We start from the raw sequence: 18,120 nt of genomic DNA on the forward strand, positions 1-18,120 counted from the left end.
GATGGGGATTCCATGGCATGGGTGCGGAGGTTATCCCCAGCCCCCTGGTCGGCTCTGGCTCTGGCTCGAGTGCAGTGGTCGCACAAACCTTAGCGCTGTGGCTGGGGGAGTCTGGAGCTAGGCCCATGAACTGGCTCCAGTTTGTATGCAGCGGTCGTGGAAGCACCACAGAGGTGGAGCTCATAATGGAGACCTTGAAGCCCATTGCAGAGACCCCACAGCCTGTAAGGAGGAGGAGGGGAGGCCACCTTGTAGGAAACATAAAGATAAACTCTATTGCATGACTGTCTTGCATTATATTCTGTTTCAAGATGTATCGGAGCGTGGTGACACTAAACTTCACTTTGTAATTGGCATGACAATATCTAACCTCATCTCATATTTTCATCCTTTTTAGCACAGGAGCCGGATGTTGGGATTATGACACCTAAAGCCAGTTGTGTCGACAAGGAAATGCAGACGGTGACTTCGATGTTTGTTGTAATGACTCCAAAGACTGAAGACCTAGATATGCAGGCAAGGATGGTAATGTTACCACTGTCATCAAACTTTCCATTAACAAAAAGAATATGCTTATTACTTAATCAGAGGAAAGGGTTGGATGCAATTTATTACCAGCAAGACCTGGGCAGTATCCAGGCTTGGGCTGTCACGTAGCAAGTGCTGCTTCCTGCATGTAAATGGCACAAATGACCATCTCCATCAAGGGGATTACCATCACTGAATATCCCGCTGCCTATATCGGGAGAATGGGGTTGAGAAACTTACCAGCCATGATTGAATAGCAGAGCAGACTCGATGGGCTGAATGGCCTAATTTCTGCTCCTGTGTCTTGTGGTCTGATGGAAATGCAGGGTTACAGGAATGGGGTGGGTCTGGGTGGGATGCTGTTCCAAAGATGTGCAGATTAGGTGAATTGGCCATGCTAAATTACCCATAGTGTTTATGGGTGTGTAGATTAGGTGCATTAATCAGGGGAAATGTAAAGTAATAGGGTAAGGGAATGGGTTACTTCTCAGAGGGTTGGTGTCGACTTGTTGAGCCAAATGACCTGTTTCCACACACAGTAGGGATTCTATGATTCTTTCGATATCCTGGGGGTTAACATTGACCTGAAACTGAAATGGACTAGCCATATAAATACTGTGGCTGCAAGAACAAGTCAGAGGCTGGGGCTTCTACAGCAAGTAATCTACCTCCTGACTCCCTAAAGCCTATCCACCACCTACAAGGCACAAGTCAGCAGTATGATGGAATACTCACCTGAATGACTGCAGCACCAACAACACTCGAGAAGCTCAGTGCCATCCAGGACAAAGCAAACTAGTGATCAATTCCCTATCTATCGCCTCCAGCTTTCATTCTCCACACCATTCTTGGCGTACAGTAGCAGCAGTGTGCACAATCTTCAAAATGCACTGCAGTGACTCACCAAGGAGCCACTGAAAGCACCAGCTAAACCTGTGACCCACATCTGTGTAGATGGACAAGGGCAGCAGATCCATGAGAACACCACCCCATCCTGAGCCACTTGTCACCCCAACTTGGAAATAAAACATAGATAGAATATGGAACATTATAGCGCAGTACAGGCCCTTCGGCCCTCAATATTGCGCCAACCTGTGAAACCAATCCGAAGCCCATTTAACCTATACTATTCTGTTTTCATCCCAATGTCTGTCCAATGCCCGTTTAATTGTGGCGAGTCTGCTACTGTTGCAGGCAGGCCATTCCACACCCCTACTGCTGTCTGAGTAAAGCAACTACCTCTGACATCTGTCCTATATCTATCACCACTCAATGTTGTCCCCACATGCTAGCCATCACAATCCGAGGAAAAAGGCTATCACTGTCCACCTTATCTAACCCTCTGATTATCTTATATGTCTCAATTAAGTCACTTCTCTCAATCTTCTTCTCTCTAATGAAAACAACCTGAAGTCCCTCAGCCTTTCCTCATTAGACCTTCCCTCCATACCAGGCAACATCTTAGTAAATCTCCTCTGAACCCTTTCCAAAGCTTCCATATCCTTCCTATAATGCGGTGACAAGAACTGTACACAATACTCCAAGTGTAGCCGCACCAGAATTTTGTACAGCTGCAGCATGATCTACTCCCTCTAATAAGAAGGCATACGGTGTATTAGCTTTTATTAACAACCCTATCAATCTGGGTGGCAGCTTTCAGGGATCTATGTGCATAGACACCAAGATCTCTCTGCTCATCTGCACTACCAAGAATCTTACTAGTAGTCTGCATTCCTGTTACTCCTTCCAAAGTGAATCGCCTCACACTTTTTCGCATTAAACTCCTCTCAGCCCAGCTCTGCAGCTTATCTATGTATCTCTGTAACCTACAACATCCTTCAGTATTATCCACAACTCTACCAGCCTTAGTGTCATCTGCAAATTTACTAACCTATCCTTCTATGCCCTCATCCAGGTCATTTATAAAAATGATAAACAGCAGTGGTCCCAAAACAGATCCTTGCGGTACACCACTAGTAACTGAACTCCAGGATAAACATTTCCCATCAACCACCTCTGTCTTCTTTCAGGTAGCCAATTTCTGATCCAAACTGCGAAATCACCATCAATCCCATGCCTCCGTATTTTGTGCAATAGCCTGCCATAGGGAACCTTATCAAATGCCTTGCTGAAATCCAAATATACCACATCAACCGCTTTACCCTCGTCCACTTGTTTGGTCACCTTCTCAAAGAACTCAATAAGGTTTGTGAGGCACGACCTACCCTTCACAAAACCATGTTGACTAGCCTTAATCAACTTATTCCTTTCTAAATGATTATAAATCATATCTCTTATAACCTTTTTCAACACTTTACCCACAACTGAAGTAAGGTTCACTGGTCTATAATTACCAGGGTTGATAACAAGGTTGGTCTCTAAACCCACCCCCCCCCCCACCTCCTTGAATAAGGTAACAACATTTGCTGTCCTCCAGTCTTCTGGCACTATTCCTGTAGACAATGTCAACATAAAGATCAAAGCCAAAAGCTCTGCAATCTCCTTTCTGGCTTCCCGGAGAATCCTAGGATAAGTCCCATCGGCCCAGGAGACTAATTTGTTTTTACACTTTGCAGACTTGCTAGCACCTCCTCCTTGTAAACCTCAATCCTGTCTAGTCTCGTCGCCTGTATCTCAGTATCCTCCTTGATAACACTGTCTTCTTCCAATGTGAATACTGACGAAAAATATTCATTTAGTGCTTCCCCTATCTCCTCTGACTCCACGCACAACTTCTCACTACTATCCTTGAATGGTTCTAATCTTATTCTAGTCATTCTTTTATTCCTGATACACCAATAGAAAGCCTTGGGGTTTTCCTTGATCCTATCCACCCACAACTTCTAATGTCCCCTCCTGGTTCTTCTTAGCTCTCTCTTTCGGTCTTTCCTGGCTAACTTGTAACTCTCAAGCACCCTAGCTGTGCCTGCACGTCTCATCCTAACGTAAACCTCCTTCTTCCTTTTGACAAGAGCTTCAACTTCTTTAGTCAACCAGTGCTCCCTCTCTCTACAAATTTCTCCCTGCCTGACAGGGACATACATATCATGGACACGTAGTAGCTGTTCCTTGAACAAGCTCCACATTTCAATTGTGCCCATCCTCTGCAGCCTAAATCTTGCCAAATCACATTGTAATTGCCTTTCCCCCAGCTATAACTCTTGCCCTGCAGTATATACCTATACCTTTCCATCGCTAAAATCAACATAACCGAATTGTGATCACTATCACCAAAGTGCTTACCTACCTCCAAATCTAACACCTGGCTGGGTTCATTCCCCAGTACCAAATCCAATGTGGCCTCAGCCCCTGTTGGCCTATCTACATACTGTGTCAGGAAACCCTCCTGTACACATTGGACAAAAGCTGACCCATCTATAGTACTTGAAGCATAATATTCCCAATCAATATTTGGAAAGTTAAACTACCCTGTCACTTCCATTCCTGTTGAAAATCATCTTTGCTATCCTTTCCTCTACAACTCTGGAGCTATTCGGAGGTCGATAGAAAATTCCCAACAGGGTGACCTCTCGTTTCCTGTTTCTAATCTCAGCCCATACCACCTCAGTAGATGAGTTCTCAAATGTCGTTTCTGCCACCACAATACTGTCCTTGATTAACAATGCCACACCTCCCCCTTTACTATCTTCTCTGTTCTTACTGAAACATCTAAACCTGCAACAACCATTCCTGTCCGTACTCTACCCATGTCTCCGAAATGGCCACGACATCAAAATCCCAGGTACCAACCCGTGCTGCACGTTCACCCACCTTATTCCGGATGCTCCTGGTGTTGAAGCAGACACTTCAAACCAACTTCTTGCTTGCCAGTGCCCTCTTGCGACCTTGAAATCTCATTTCTGACCTTACTATTCACAAACTGCTATATACTGGAACTACAGTTTAGGTTCCTATCCTCCTGCTGAATTAGTTTAAACCGTCCCGAAGGTGGGTTTAAAACACTTGAAGACCATCCTGTGTGTAGAGGTCCCATCTACCCCAGAAAGAGCTCGAATTATCCAGGAGTCCAAAACCTTCCCTCCTGCACCATCCCTGTAGCCACATGTTCAACTCCTCTCACTTCCTATTCCTTGCCTCGCGGGCAACAAACCAGAGAAGACAACTCTGTTTGTTCTAGCTCTGAGCTTCCACCGAAATATATCGGCTCTTCCATTACGGTCACTAGGTTAAACTTCTGAAACTCCCTCTCTGCAGCATTATAGAGGGCAGTCTGAACAACCCCTTCTCGAGGGCAGTTAGGCATGGTTCAGTAAATGCTAATCCAGCCACCAACGCTCACGTCCCCTGAGCAAATAATAATGAGGAAAATCTCAGGGCAATCAAGCTGCAGGAAGTTGCCAAGGAAGAGCATTGAAGTAGGCACCGTAGCCCCATTTGTAGAGACACATAAGAAGGACTGAGAGATGACCAAAGACAGGTAACTGGGAGTAGGCAGAGGGATATAAGCCATAAGTGGGATAGGATTAGGGTAGGAAGGCCTTTCTGGGCCGAAGGGACTTCTGCCACGTAGTTTGTGGAGTGTATGTAACCAAATGACTGTCCTGCTCATTGCAGTTCCCTGTTCCCAATCAGGGCTATGTCAGAGAATTGCTATAGTGTGGAAGCAGGCCATTCAGCCCATCAAGTCTACACTGACCCTCCAAAGAGCATCCCACCCATTCCTGTAACCCTTCAAAAGACCATAAGACATAGGAGCAGAAATTAGGCCATTCAGCCCATCGATTTTGCTCTGCCATTCAATCATGAATGATAAGTTTCTCAATTCCATTCTCCCGCTTTTTCCCCATAACCCTTGATCCCCTTGCTACTCAAGAATCTATCTATCTCACTCTTAAATATAGTCAATGGCCCGGCCTCCACAGCCTTCTGTGGCAGTGAATTCCAATGATTCACCACTCTCTGGCTGAAGAAGTTTCTCCTTATCTACTGTTGTAAAAGCTGTTCCCTTTACACTAAGTATGTGCCCTTGGGTCCTAGTCTCTCCTATCAATGGAAACAGCTTCCCAATATCCACTCTGTCCAGGACATTCGGTATTCTGTAAGTTTCAATTAGATCCCCCCACACCCTTCTAAACATTCCTCAAATGTTAAGCTTTTCATTCCTGGGACCATTCTCATGAATGTCCTCTGAGCACACTCCAGGCCAGTACGTCCTTCCTGAGATATGGGGCCCAAAACTGCACACAGTCCTTCAAATGTGGTCTGACTTGTGCCTTTTAGAGCCTCAGAAGTACATCCCCTGCTTTTATATTCAAGTCTTCTCAAAATAAAAGCTATCATTGCTTTCCTAACTACTGACTCAACCTGCAAGTTTACCTTGAGAGAATCCTGGACTAGAACTCTAAGGTCTTTTTGCACTTCAGACTTCGAATTTTCTCCCCATTTGGAAAATATTCCGTGTCTCTATTCTTCTACCCAAAGCACGTGACCTCATACTTTCCCATGTGGTACTCTATTTGCTGCTACTTTGCCCACTCTCCTAACCTGTCCAAATCCTTCTGCAGTCTCCCTGCCTCCTCAATGCTACCTGCCCTTCCACCTATCTCTGTATCATCTGCAAACTTGGCCAGAATGCCCTCAGTTCCTTCATCTAGATCATTAATGTATAAAGTGAAAAGTTGTGGTTCCAACACTGACCCTTGTGGAACACCACTTGTCACTGGTTACCATCCTGAGAAGGACAATTTTATCCCCATTCCCTGCTTTCTGCCAGATAGCCAAGCTTCTATCCGTGCTAGCACCTTGCCTCTGACACCATGAGCCCTTACTTTACTCAGTAGCCTATGGCTAACCTATGTAGCCTGCACATCCTTGACACTAAGGGGGAATTTAGCACGGACAATCCACATAACCTGTGCATCTTTGGACTGTGGGAGGAAACCCATGCGGACATGGGGAGAGCGGGCAAACTCCATCCCGAAGGTGAAATCGAACCCAGGTCCCTGGCTCTCTGAGGCAGCAGTGTTAACCAGTGAGCCACTACGCTGCCCTGTGGTCAAGATCAAAACAGTTGGTGGAATTATCTCAAGAATAGCAATCTTAAGTGATCAATACTCGCCATGGACCCTTTGACTTTTTGTTTGTTGTCCTCCTCCCTCCCCCTTTACTACAAGCCATCACCTTCCTACTGGGAATGGCACTTGTTATGGAACGAGCTATATTCCAAAATAATTGCTAACAAGTTTGTGCATCTGTGTTCCTCCTCAGTTTGTGGAAGAGCCCTCTCCAAAGGAATGGCAGATGGATGCCATTAAAGAAAGCCCTCCATTTGAGCAAGCCTACGGGAATCTCGGGAATGGAACAGAATTTGGTAAAGAACATGCTTTATGTCAGTGCTTTGCAAATAGGACCTTCTGTTCTAGAAATCAACGAGTAACTAATACCTGTTTGAAAAGTAGTGCATGACTTGCACTTTTCCGTGTTTTCTTTGCACCAGCGTCCCCAGGTTTCTTCAGGCGTCCTGTTGTGCAGTCCATTTTTTGTGCATTGTGCTGTGGAGGGGAGGGGGGGGAACTTGTCTACCTCCCTCTGGTATTATGGCTTTTCCTAAGCTTTTTAGCATATCCTTCTAATCCCTTCTCTGTCATTCACAAATCCGGCTTTCCCTCAGAAGCATCTGTTTGTTGTAACCAAGAGGAGGCAGTGATGTAGTGGTAATATCACCAAGGCAATAAGCCAGAGGCCTAGTCCTGATCCTGTAGGAGCACGGGTTCGCATCCCACCAGAGCAACTCCCTGATGAAACTCCAATAAATAAATCTTGAATCGTTCACAAAATGATTCAATAGTTTGTTGTAAATCTTAGCCCAGTCTGGGCTACATGTGACTGCAGACCAACAGCAATGTGATTGACTCCTTTGAAATGGGCAATCAAGTCACTCAGTTCAGCAGCCATTAGGGATGGATTATAAATGACAGCTACATCATCTAGAGCCTGTGAATCCTGTTTTTAAAATACAAATCAGTCTGTGCTTGCAGTTTTCACATTTGCACCACTCTCTGGGTAACAGTGCTACTCCCAAATTCCCTTGCAGGATTTATTTTAGGGACAGTCTTTATTTATGACCCCTTGACGTGTTTAACATGGCTGCCACTTAGGCCAACCATGGCAATTGATGGTCTGCTCAACTCTGTGTCAGAATATGGTGCGTTCAAGCCACCCCTTCAGAGTCCCAAGCAGAGAATGGAGGCTGATGTTCCCAGTACAATTAATGAAAATGTGTTACTTTGGGTATTAGCTGCCTTGAAGTGTGCAGTTATAGAGTCGTACAGCACAGAAACGGACACTTTTGCCGACCTCGTCCATGCCGACCAGGTATCCGAAATTAATTTAGTCCCATTTGCCAGCATTTGCCCCATATCCCTCCAAACCCTTCCTATTCATGTACCCATCCAGATGCTTTTCAAATGTTGTAATTGTACCAGCCTCCACCACTTCCTCTGGCCGCTCATTCCATACACGCACCATCCTCTGCAAGACAAAGCTGCCCCTTAGGTCCCTGTTGAATCTTCCCCCTCTCACCTTAAACCTCTGCCCTCTAGTTTTGGGCTCCCCTACTCTGAGAAAAAGACCTTGGCTTTTCATCCTATCCATGCTCCTCATGATGTTATGAACCTCGATAAAGTCACCCCTCAGCTTCCGACGCTCCAGGGAAAACAGCCCCAATCTGTTCAGCCTCTCCCTGTGGCTCAAGCCCTCCAACCCTGGCAACATCCTTGTAAATCTTTTCTACACAATGTCTTTCCTACATACATTATCCTTGGCTTTATTAATAATTGCAAGGAGTCTAGGTCATTCTGCTATAATGTGACAGTTGTATACCTTTGCAACCCCATGCTATGGAAAACCACACTGTACAAAATTGCTATAGAAAATTGCTATACCTGTTCCGGTCAAAGTTTACATTATCCAAATTGCGTCCATAATTCATCAGTCGTATTATAGCCAATTCATGTTAACGAAATATGCATTATACCAGAACAACCTGTACAAGACCAAGATGGTAATACAGTACGTGCATACAACACCAGTTAGATCTGTTACTACAAACCTGGGAAGCACCCTTTAGGAAGAAAGTCAGCCTATTGGGGAGAATGCAGACAGATTGGTGAAATTGAGATTGTTTCCCTCAGAGAGAAGAATGCAACAGAGAGAGTCATTAAAGATTTCAAAATTACAAGGGGAATTCAGGACAAAGCAGGGAGGGGAAAAATCTGTTCCCCACTCATAAAAGGATCAGGAAGGAGAGGGCATGGATTGAAAGTGATTTGCTAAAGAGGCACGTGCAATGTGAGGAGAAACATTTTCACGCAGCGAGTGGTTCAGGTCTGTAATTATGGTGGGGTCAGGTTCCATCGAAGCATTTAAGAAGTCGGTATTTAAAGGGAAATAATGTTCACAGTTACGGGGAAAGAGTGGGATTAATGGCACTAAATCATTCGGAGTGTAGGTGCAGACATGACGGGCAGAATGGTCTTCACCCAGTACCAACTCTGATTCAGCCAATCCCACCTTCCGGACATGAGGTGCGACCATCTGCCCCTGGGTGGGCATGAAGGATCCAATGATCGCTGTCAAAATAAGAGTTCTACATCCTCAGCAGTGTCCTGTGCTGAGGTATAACCCCTACACCCCACCCTGGCTAACATTAGGACTGAGGCAGAGATTATTATCTGTTGATTGCTGTTTGTGGGAGCTGGCTGTGTTTCCTGCATCACAGCAGGAGCAAGCTGAAACAGTTCCTACCGTGGCCTCTCACGCAACGAGTGAACATTTCAAGGTTGGTCCATTCTGTTTTGAAATATTTTTCAGTGCCCTGGTTATCGAGGTGGGGACAGCGGGAATAGGAAGGGGTTTCCCACTTTCATTCTGCGTCTTCTGCCTGAAATGGAGTCATGAGGAAAGTGAAAGATATAAATTTTTAATTTGAGGAGACGTTTAGGAAAATGCTCACCTCGATCAGTGCTGTCTCAAAGAGTTGGCAGCAGAACTTTTCATTTAATGGGCGAGCTGAGTTCCCATTTTTTTTTTGAAGTTCTTTTTGTTTGGGTAAGCACTGGGCTTCTGAAGGACCTGATGAGAAGTGACAGGAGGCAGTGTTGCATGTAACCCAGGATCAACTGAGCCTGAGCCTCTGCCTCGCTGATTGGCACAGGAACAGGGTGCGGCCTGGCCCTTGGAGCGTGTAATTGGTAGCTGCGCCTCAAGGGCATTTGGTCGGACACATTGGAGGAGAGGGAGCTGAGAAAGAGAGTAGGCTGGTGAGGGAAGGTGCTTTCCCACGAGGGACGGGGTCTCCGACACCGGGAGTTCTTGCAAAGTTTAAAAAAAGAAAATCACCCAACGCCAGGTTATAGTCCCAACAGGTTTATTTGGAAGTGCAAGCTTTTGGAGTGCTGCTCCTTCATCAGGTAGCTAGTTCTTGCAAAGTCGCGATGTTCACAGTGCTGCCGCGACTGAGGCAGAGTGCTGAGATTTTCAGGCGGCTTCTGCCTTTGATGAGTGGAATAAGAATCGGACGTCCGTGTGGCCTACAGGCGAAGTGATGCCTGGGAAACGGGAAGAGCAGGCAGCCGGAAGAGAGGCCGAATGCTCTGAGGTGCCCCTGGGGCCCGAGAGCCACGAGGGCAGCAAGGCATGTTCTGAGAGCCTGCCCCTGGGTTCTGAAGGTGGCAAACTCTCCAGTGCGTCGATGGGGGTAGGCGGGGAGGAGGAACCAGCCCTGCCTCCCAAAGTTGCTGCTCCGGGGAGGGGACTCTCTGAACCACCGTGTGAAACCCTTCACGGGGCGGCAGGAGATCGGGAGGGGGCGATGGAATGCGCTGGAGAATCCGAGACAGTCCGCGCTGACACGGCACCCGTGAGTGAGCCAGACCGTTCTGGAGCCATGGGAAAGGGAGTGCTCCTTGCGCCACCCAGCAAACCGACGAGCGAAAGGGGGCAGGCTGCGCCCACAAGCCCTTCTGGGTCCCAGGCCTCTGAAATTGAGACTGCAAGGCTGCACCATCTTGGATCCACCAGCCTGGAGACTGCAGGCAAGGGTGTGCACCTCACTGGGCCATTTGTTGCAGACTCTGATGCTGGAGGTGCAGGCCTTCCCAGGTCATTCATCTCAGAGCCTGGGCCTGAGCGAACAAGCCTCCCAGGGTCAACTGTCTCAGAGCCTAATGCTGGAGGAGCAAAATTATCTGGATCATTCATATCGGAGACTGACGCTATGGAGACAAATCTTCCTGAGTCATCCATCTCGGAGAGTAACAGATGGATAAATCTTCCTGAGTCATCCATCTCGGAGAGTAATGCAGGGACGGACTTGAAGTCCAAATGTGCTCCATCATTGAAACTATGGCCACGATATGAGCCAGGAATGGCCAATGTGGAGGAGCAGTGCACACCCCTACAAGAACCCGAAAGTCAACATGTGACAGTGACTCCCAGTGAGCACCATTTAGAAGCTCGGGGTGAATCACTGCCTTTACCTTTGGGCAGGTTACACGACCGTGAATCGAAGACTGATTTTAAACCTTCAGAGACGCTGAACACCGTCGGGGAGGAGCTGAGTGAAGCTTTAAAAACCTCTGAGGGCTCGCTAGCCCTTCGGTCGGCACACCACCTTCCGCTGGCCAATAGTGGGTCTGCCATTTCTGACGGTGCAGCAGCCAGGGAGCCTCCCGCAGACTCTGTGTTCGTGGTCCAAGCAGGACACACTGATGAAAATACCGTGTTGAGGCTGGAGGAAGCCCAGGGTGAGCTGGCTTGCATTCCACCAAGAGAGCAAACGATCCAAGCCAGCAGCAAGTCAGCTGGGTTGATGCACTCGGCAAACCAAGAAGGACTGACTGACCTGGCGACCCGGAAACACTCGAGGAGGAGGAGGAGGAGAGGGGTTCAGAAAACCAACTCCTTGGTGCAGGAAGGCTCCGAAATGCGGAGTTCTGTCGTCTCAGCCAATGTTAGAATATCAGATGGGGGTGAGCGGGCTGGGGAAGTAGCAGTCCCAGTACCTTCCATTGGTACACTGCAACCTCCGGCTGTTTGTGGAGTAAAAGAGTTGAGTGGTGAAGGGCCACGCACCGATAGAGCAAGTGACACCCAATTGGAGACGGTGAAGATAATAGTGGACTGCAATCAAACTGAAAGTAAGGATATTTTTAACGTGCACCTAATCAGTTGACACCTAGACATTTTCGCTCAGCGACACAAACGTTTGCTTTTGGCGCACAACTATCTCTGAACCAGGAGCTGGGGTGAGCTTTGCCACCATGCGAGCCTGCTCTCTCTTTCAGTACGATCCTACCTGATTCCCCTGGACTCTTTGGTCCAACTTATCCACGCCAACCAGACATCCCAGTCTGACTTCGTCTCATTTGCCGGCATTTGGTCCATATCCCTCTATACCCTTCCTATTCATATACCCATCCAGATGCCTTTTAAATATTGTCATTGTACAAGCCTCCACCACTTCCTCTGGCAGCTCATTCCATACACACACCACTCTCACCTTAAACTCATGCCCTCTAGATCTGGACTCCCCCATCCCAGGGGAAAAGATGTTTACCCAATCAATGCCCCTCATGATTTTATAAACCTCTATAAGGTCACCCCTCAGCTTCTGATAATCCAGGAAAAGTAGCCCCAGCCTGTTCAGCCTCTCCCTATAACTCAAAACCCTCCAGTTCTGGCAACGTCCTGGTAAATCTTTTCTGAACCCTTTCCAGTTTAATAACATTCTTCCTACGGAAGGGTAGCCAGAATTGTATGGAGTATTCCAAAAGTGGCCTCACCAGTGTCCTGTACAGCCGCAACATGACCTCCCAACTCCAATGCTCAATGCTCTTACCAATGCAGCAAGAATGTTGAAAGCTTTTGTCACTACCCTGTCTACCTGTGACTCCACCTTCAAGGAACTATGCACCTGCACCCTGGGTCTCCTTGTTTGGCAACATTCCCCAGGACCCGACCATTAAGACTATACGTCCTACCCTGATTTGCCTTACCAAAATGCACCACCTTACATTTATCTAAATTAAGCTCCATCTGCCACTCCGCAACCCATCCGATCAAGGTCCCATTGTATCTGAAATAATTTCCTTCCCTCTCCATCGCAACACCTGTTTTGGTGTCATCTGCAAACTTACTAAATGTACTTCTTATATTCTCCTACAAATCATTTATATAAATAACGAAGATCAATAGACCCAGCACTGATCCTTGTTGCACCCCACCGGTCATAGACTTTCAGACCGATTATACAACCCTCCACCACCTCCGTCTCATACCTTCAAGCCCAATTTTATATCCAATCGACTAGCTCCACCTGGTTCTCATGCTAGCTAACCTTACTAACCAGTCAACCATGCAAAACCTTGTTGAATGCTTTGTTGAGGACCTTTATAGCCAATGTCTGTCGTGCTGACGTCATCAATCTTCTTTGTCGCCTTTACAAAAACATTCGATCAAGTTAGCGAGGTACAATTTCCCACACACACAGCCATGCTGACTATCCCTAATCAGTCCTTGTCTTTCCAAATGCATGTCCACCTCAGAATCCCCTCAAAACGTACCAATCATTGACATAAGGCTCACCGGTCTATAGTTCCTTGGCTTTTCCAGACAGCCTTTCTTAAATAATGGTACCACATTAGCCAACCCCCTCCTGGTATCCACACATCCATCAATATCTGACGACCCACAGTTCTCTGAGATAGAGAATTCCAAAAGTTCTCCACCCCTTGAGTGGAAAGATACCCTAAATGGCCCACCCATTACGCCCAGTTCTAGTCTCTTCAACTGGGGAAACATGCTCCCAGCATCTACTCTGGCAAGCCCTCTGCATTTAATTAAACTTCTCAATCTATGTTTTTCTTTGTTCTTTCATGGGATGTGAGCCTCACCGATTAGGCCAGCATTTGATGACCATCTCTAATTTCCCCTTGAGCTGAGTGGCTTGTCTGGCCATTTCAGAGGATAATTAAAAGTTTAACCACATTGCTGAGAGTCTGGAGTCATGTGTAGGCCAGACTGGGTCGGAACGGCAAACCTGTATCTCTAAAGGCCATTGGTGAGCCAGTGAGTTATTACAACAATCGGTGGTCGTTTCATGGTCACCATCTCCAAGCCTAGCTTAATTCAATTTTATTAAATTGAATTTACATTCCACCAATCAGCCACTGGTCCACTACCATATCCTCAGAGCATTAACCAAGGTTTCTGGATTATTAATCGAGTGACATTAACTCTTTGTCGTCATCTCCTCTGAATATAATCACATCTCAGTTCTTTTGAATTCCAGAGAATGCAGATTGGTTCTACTCAATCTCACATAGAATACCTACAGTGTAGAAGTAGGCCATTCGTCCCATCGAGTTCACGCCGGTCCTCCAAAGATTATCCCACCCCCCATCTCCATAGCCCTGCATTTTCCCATGGCTAATCCGCCTAGCCTGCACATCCTTGGACACTATGGGCAATCTAGCATGGCCTAACCTACACATCTTTGGACTGTGGGAGGAAACCGGAGAACCCGGAGGAAACCCACGTGGGCACTGGGAGAACGTGCAAACTCTGCACGGACAGTCACCTGAGGGTAGAATCGCACCCTGGTCCCTAACTCTGTGAGGCAGCAGTACTAACCACTGAGCCACCTGTCCTCAGTGACTCTCATTGTAGAGAATGTTAATGGACCCAATTGTTTTGCAGCTCATCCAACAGAAAGCTGCAATGGGCCCTTTTCCTTCCCGTTCTCCGCAACACCACTGAATCTAATTCCTTCTCACCCACTGCAGTTGTACAGAATTGCATTCTGTTTCAACCATTCCAGAAAATCCTACCAATTGGCTAGAACCACTTCAACAAATATCTTGCACAATATTTCCCACGCTAAATTCTGCCGTCCTTATTTGTCGCTGTCAGCTATGGTCTGAATACTGTGCTGCTCAGGAGTTGCTCTGAGATCTGCCTGCTGTGCTGATACTCAGTGAGCTGATTTAAGTTTTCTACTACTTTCCTATCTAGGAGCCGTGGAGATCGAGGAAGACGCCAGTGCAGAAGGTCAGAGACTGGGTGAAGGAAGCACAAGGGAAGTGATGAGGAGGAAACTGGAAAGCGATGAGGTGAAAGGCATAAACGTTCCTTGTTCTTATTCCCACCTCTTCTGTCTTCTCATTCTGAATCCGGAATTGTTAACAGAGCGGAAGGAGACTGGTTGAACGATGCCCTTTATGCTATTTTCCAGCTCCTGCATTCCCCCATGATGACCTGCTGCTTCGGCGACAACCATTGACTACGCTCAGGCAGCACATTGCAAATCCCCGCCACTCGTTCAGGGAACATGGGCATTACCGGCCAGTTTGACGTTTATTGCCCATCCCTAGTTGCCCCTTGAGAAGCTGGTGGTGAGCTGCTGCCTCTGTGTGGTGTAGAGACAACTGCAGTGCTGTTAGGGAGGGAGCTCCCCTGTATCCCATCAGCATCCCAATGTCCTGTCACCAGTGCCACCCCCCCCACCCATCTCCCCACTGTGTGCCCATGTCACCTGTGACCCCTGCCCTCACCCTGCCCATCAACCCCAGCCGCATTCTCCACATGACATTCGTCTCTGCCCCTTGGCTTTGTCCTTCACTATTTCTGCTCATCTTCTCTGCTTTGACCCCTTCCTCTTCCCTCCTGTCTCCCACTTGCCCCTCAGCTGCCCTATGCCCATTCCCCACCACTTCTGCCCCCTCTGAGTTACGTAGCTTTCTACCTCGTGTGTACCAAGTAACGGTGATCAAACAATTCCCGAGTGATTTGTCCTTTGCTCGTAGAGTTCTGGAGGTGGCCTTGATGTTCACACCGATCTGAACTTCAAGGTGGAGATACCAGAAGCCAGTGAGGAAGTTAAAGGAGTGATTGGCCAGGTGGAGGCAGCTACTGCTACTTTGCCTCAGGAAGCAGAAGCTCAGCAGATGGAAAAATGGAAGGAGACCCCCAAATCGGGTAATCATATTGTCACATTGCAGCTGTACAGGATATTGGTAAGGCTACCTTTAGAATACTGCGTACAATTCTAATCAGCCTTCTAAACTTGAAAGGGTGCAGAAGAGATTGACCAGGATGTTGCCAGGGTTGGAGGGTTTGAGCTATAGGGAGAGGCTGAATAGGCTGGGGCTGTTTTCCCTGGAGTGTCAGAGGCTGAGGGGTGACCGTATAGAGGTTTATACAACCATGAGGGGCATGGATAGGGTAAATAGACAAGGTCTTTTCTCTGGGGTGGGGGAGTCCAAAACTAGAGGGCATAGGTTTAAGGTGAGAGGGGAAAGATTTTAAAAGGACATGAGTGGCAATTTTTTTTTTAACACAGTGTGAGGTTTGTGTGTGTGGAATGAACTTGCAGCGGAAATATTGGATGCAGGCCAAGTTACAAAATTGAAAAGACACTTGGATAAGTTTCGCTCATAGAGTCATATGGGGCGGAAACAGAAGTTCATTTCGAGGCAAGGTTTGGAGAGTAGCGGGGCAAGCTCAGGCAGATGAGGCCAGTTTTTTTGGGGGACATGCTCACTGTGGACTAGCTGGACTAAAGCGTCTCTTTCTGTGCTGTATCATTCGAGATGCCTCAACTGAATGTGGTTACTCCCTTTTCCTCTGTCCTTCAAACAGCGCTGCAGCTGGTTGTGAGCAACCTGAACTCTTCGAAGAATTTTGCCGAGCTGCAGATTGCTGTAATCACATTCTTCATGGAGAGAAAGTTGTTGATCACATCCATTGACATGAAGAAATCGAGGTAGGGAGGGGTGAAATCAGTTTGTCATAAGGACAGTGCTGCACTGGGTCTCAATACCTAGTGAAATTGTGGGGTGAGGTTTTGAGGTGGAAGTGTCAGCCGTGGAGCTTGTGCGGAGTGCTAACAGCTACAAGACCGCTTGAAATGCTTGTGCTTTTGTTTCCTGTCAGTGGGCATAGCTCAGTTCTCTGGAGGCCGGAGGCTGCGACAACCACAGTTCCTCGGATGGTGGGTCTTTTCTCTTTATCGGCTCAGACCATGCAGCTTTGAACCCTCACCCCGCACGTCGGACAATATATCCCCTCCTCCCAACGCCATCAGAACAGCTCTCACTCCACCCTGTCCGAAGCCACTGGTCTATCGCCACCCTCCACGCTTCCCCACCGGTCAGAGACCCAGTCTCGTTTCCCCACCCACATTCTCTGAATTAGCATGGTCTGGGGTCGCACTGAGGGAAGAAGTTTAGGAAGCAATACACAAGGTGTCTTCTGCTTCCCCTTTTAATTACGCTTCAGTCAATCTGTTCAGACGTTTTATGTCACATCTCCATGGATTTTGGGCCTTGAACCTTCATCACCTAGTTCAGGTAGGGACGTTATCACTGTGTCCTTGTGTTTTCATTCTTATCAAGATTTTTCAGCCCTCTGCCCCAACGTGCCTGTGTCAGCCAGAGAGGTCTATATCATGGAAACAGGTACTTCAGCCCAACTTGTCCATGCCGCCCAGTTTTCACAATTTAAACTAATCCCATTTGCCTGTGTTTGGTCTATATCACTCCGTACCTATCCCATCCATGTACCTGTCCAAATGTTTCTTAAATTATAAAGTTGTACTCGCTTCCCCCACCACCTCCGGCAGCCCATTCCAGACACTCCCCACCCTGTGTGTGTGAAAACACTCACTACCCTGTGTGTGTGAAAACACTCACTACCCTGTGGGTGTGAAAACACTCCCAGCCCTGTGGGTGTGAAAACACTCCCCGCCCTGTGGGTGTGAAAACACTCCCCGCCCTGTGGGTGTGAAAACACCCACCACCCTGTGGGTGTGAAAACACCCACCGCCCTGTGGGTGTGAAAACACCCACCGCCCTGTGTGTGTGAAAACACCCACCACCCTGTGGGTGTGAAAACACCCACCACCCTGTGGGTGTGAAAACACCCACCACCCTGTGGGTGTGAAAACACCCACCACCCTGTGGGTGTGAAAACACCCACCACCCTGTGGGTGTGAAAACACCCACCACCCTGTGGGTGTGAAAACACCCACCACCCTGTGGGTGTGAAAACACCCACCACCCTGTGGGTGTGAAAACACCCACCACCCTGTGGGTGTGAAAACACCCACCACCCTGTGGGTGTGAAAACACCCACCACCCTGTGGGTGTGAAAACACCCACCACCCTGTGGGTGTGAAAACACCCACCGCCCTGTGTGGGTGTGAAAACACTACCCGCCCTGTGGGTGTGAAAAGACCCACCACCGTGTGTGTGAGTGAAAACACTCCCCGCCCTGTGTGTGTGTGAAAACACTCCCTGCCCTGTGGGTGTGAAAACACCCACCGCCCTGTGTGGGTGTGAAAACACTACCCGCCCTGTGGGTGTGAAAAGACCCACCACCGTGTGTGTGTGTGAAAACACTCCTCGCCCTGTGTGTGTGTGAAAACACTCCCCGCCCTGTGTGTGTGTGAAAACACTCCCCGCCCTGTGTGTGTGTGAAAACACTCCCCGCCCTGTGTGTGTGTGAAAACACTCCCCGCCCTGTGTGTGTGTGAAAACACTCCCCGCCCTGTGTGTGTGTGAAAACACTCCC

General features: G+C 47.8%; 1 protein-coding gene across 11 annotated transcripts in view; it reads left to right on the forward strand.

Moving 5' to 3' along the window:
* Positions 1 to 18,120, forward strand: part of LOC122544342 — a 91,762-nt gene that overhangs the window by 31,182 nt on the left and 42,460 nt on the right. For 5 of the 11 annotated variants that reach the window (XM_043683543.1, XM_043683544.1, XM_043683545.1 and 2 more), the window contains 5 exons: positions 398 to 516; positions 6,757 to 6,859; positions 14,563 to 14,660; positions 15,354 to 15,525; positions 16,189 to 16,312. In XM_043683543.1, coding sequence (XP_043539478.1) covers positions 398 to 516; positions 6,757 to 6,859; positions 14,563 to 14,660; positions 15,354 to 15,525; positions 16,189 to 16,312 — 616 coding nt within the window. Of the gene's footprint in view, positions 1 to 397; positions 517 to 6,756; positions 6,860 to 9,778; positions 11,688 to 14,562; positions 14,661 to 15,353; positions 15,526 to 16,188; positions 16,313 to 18,120 lie in introns of those variants that run through there. The other 6 variants (XM_043683542.1, XM_043683540.1, XM_043683539.1 and 3 more) reach the window with 5 other exon arrangements.

Source organism: Chiloscyllium plagiosum, chromosome 48, assembly GCF_004010195.1.
Source record: "Chiloscyllium plagiosum isolate BGI_BamShark_2017 chromosome 48, ASM401019v2, whole genome shotgun sequence".
NCBI classification, from domain to species: Eukaryota; Metazoa; Chordata; class Chondrichthyes; order Orectolobiformes; family Hemiscylliidae; genus Chiloscyllium; species Chiloscyllium plagiosum.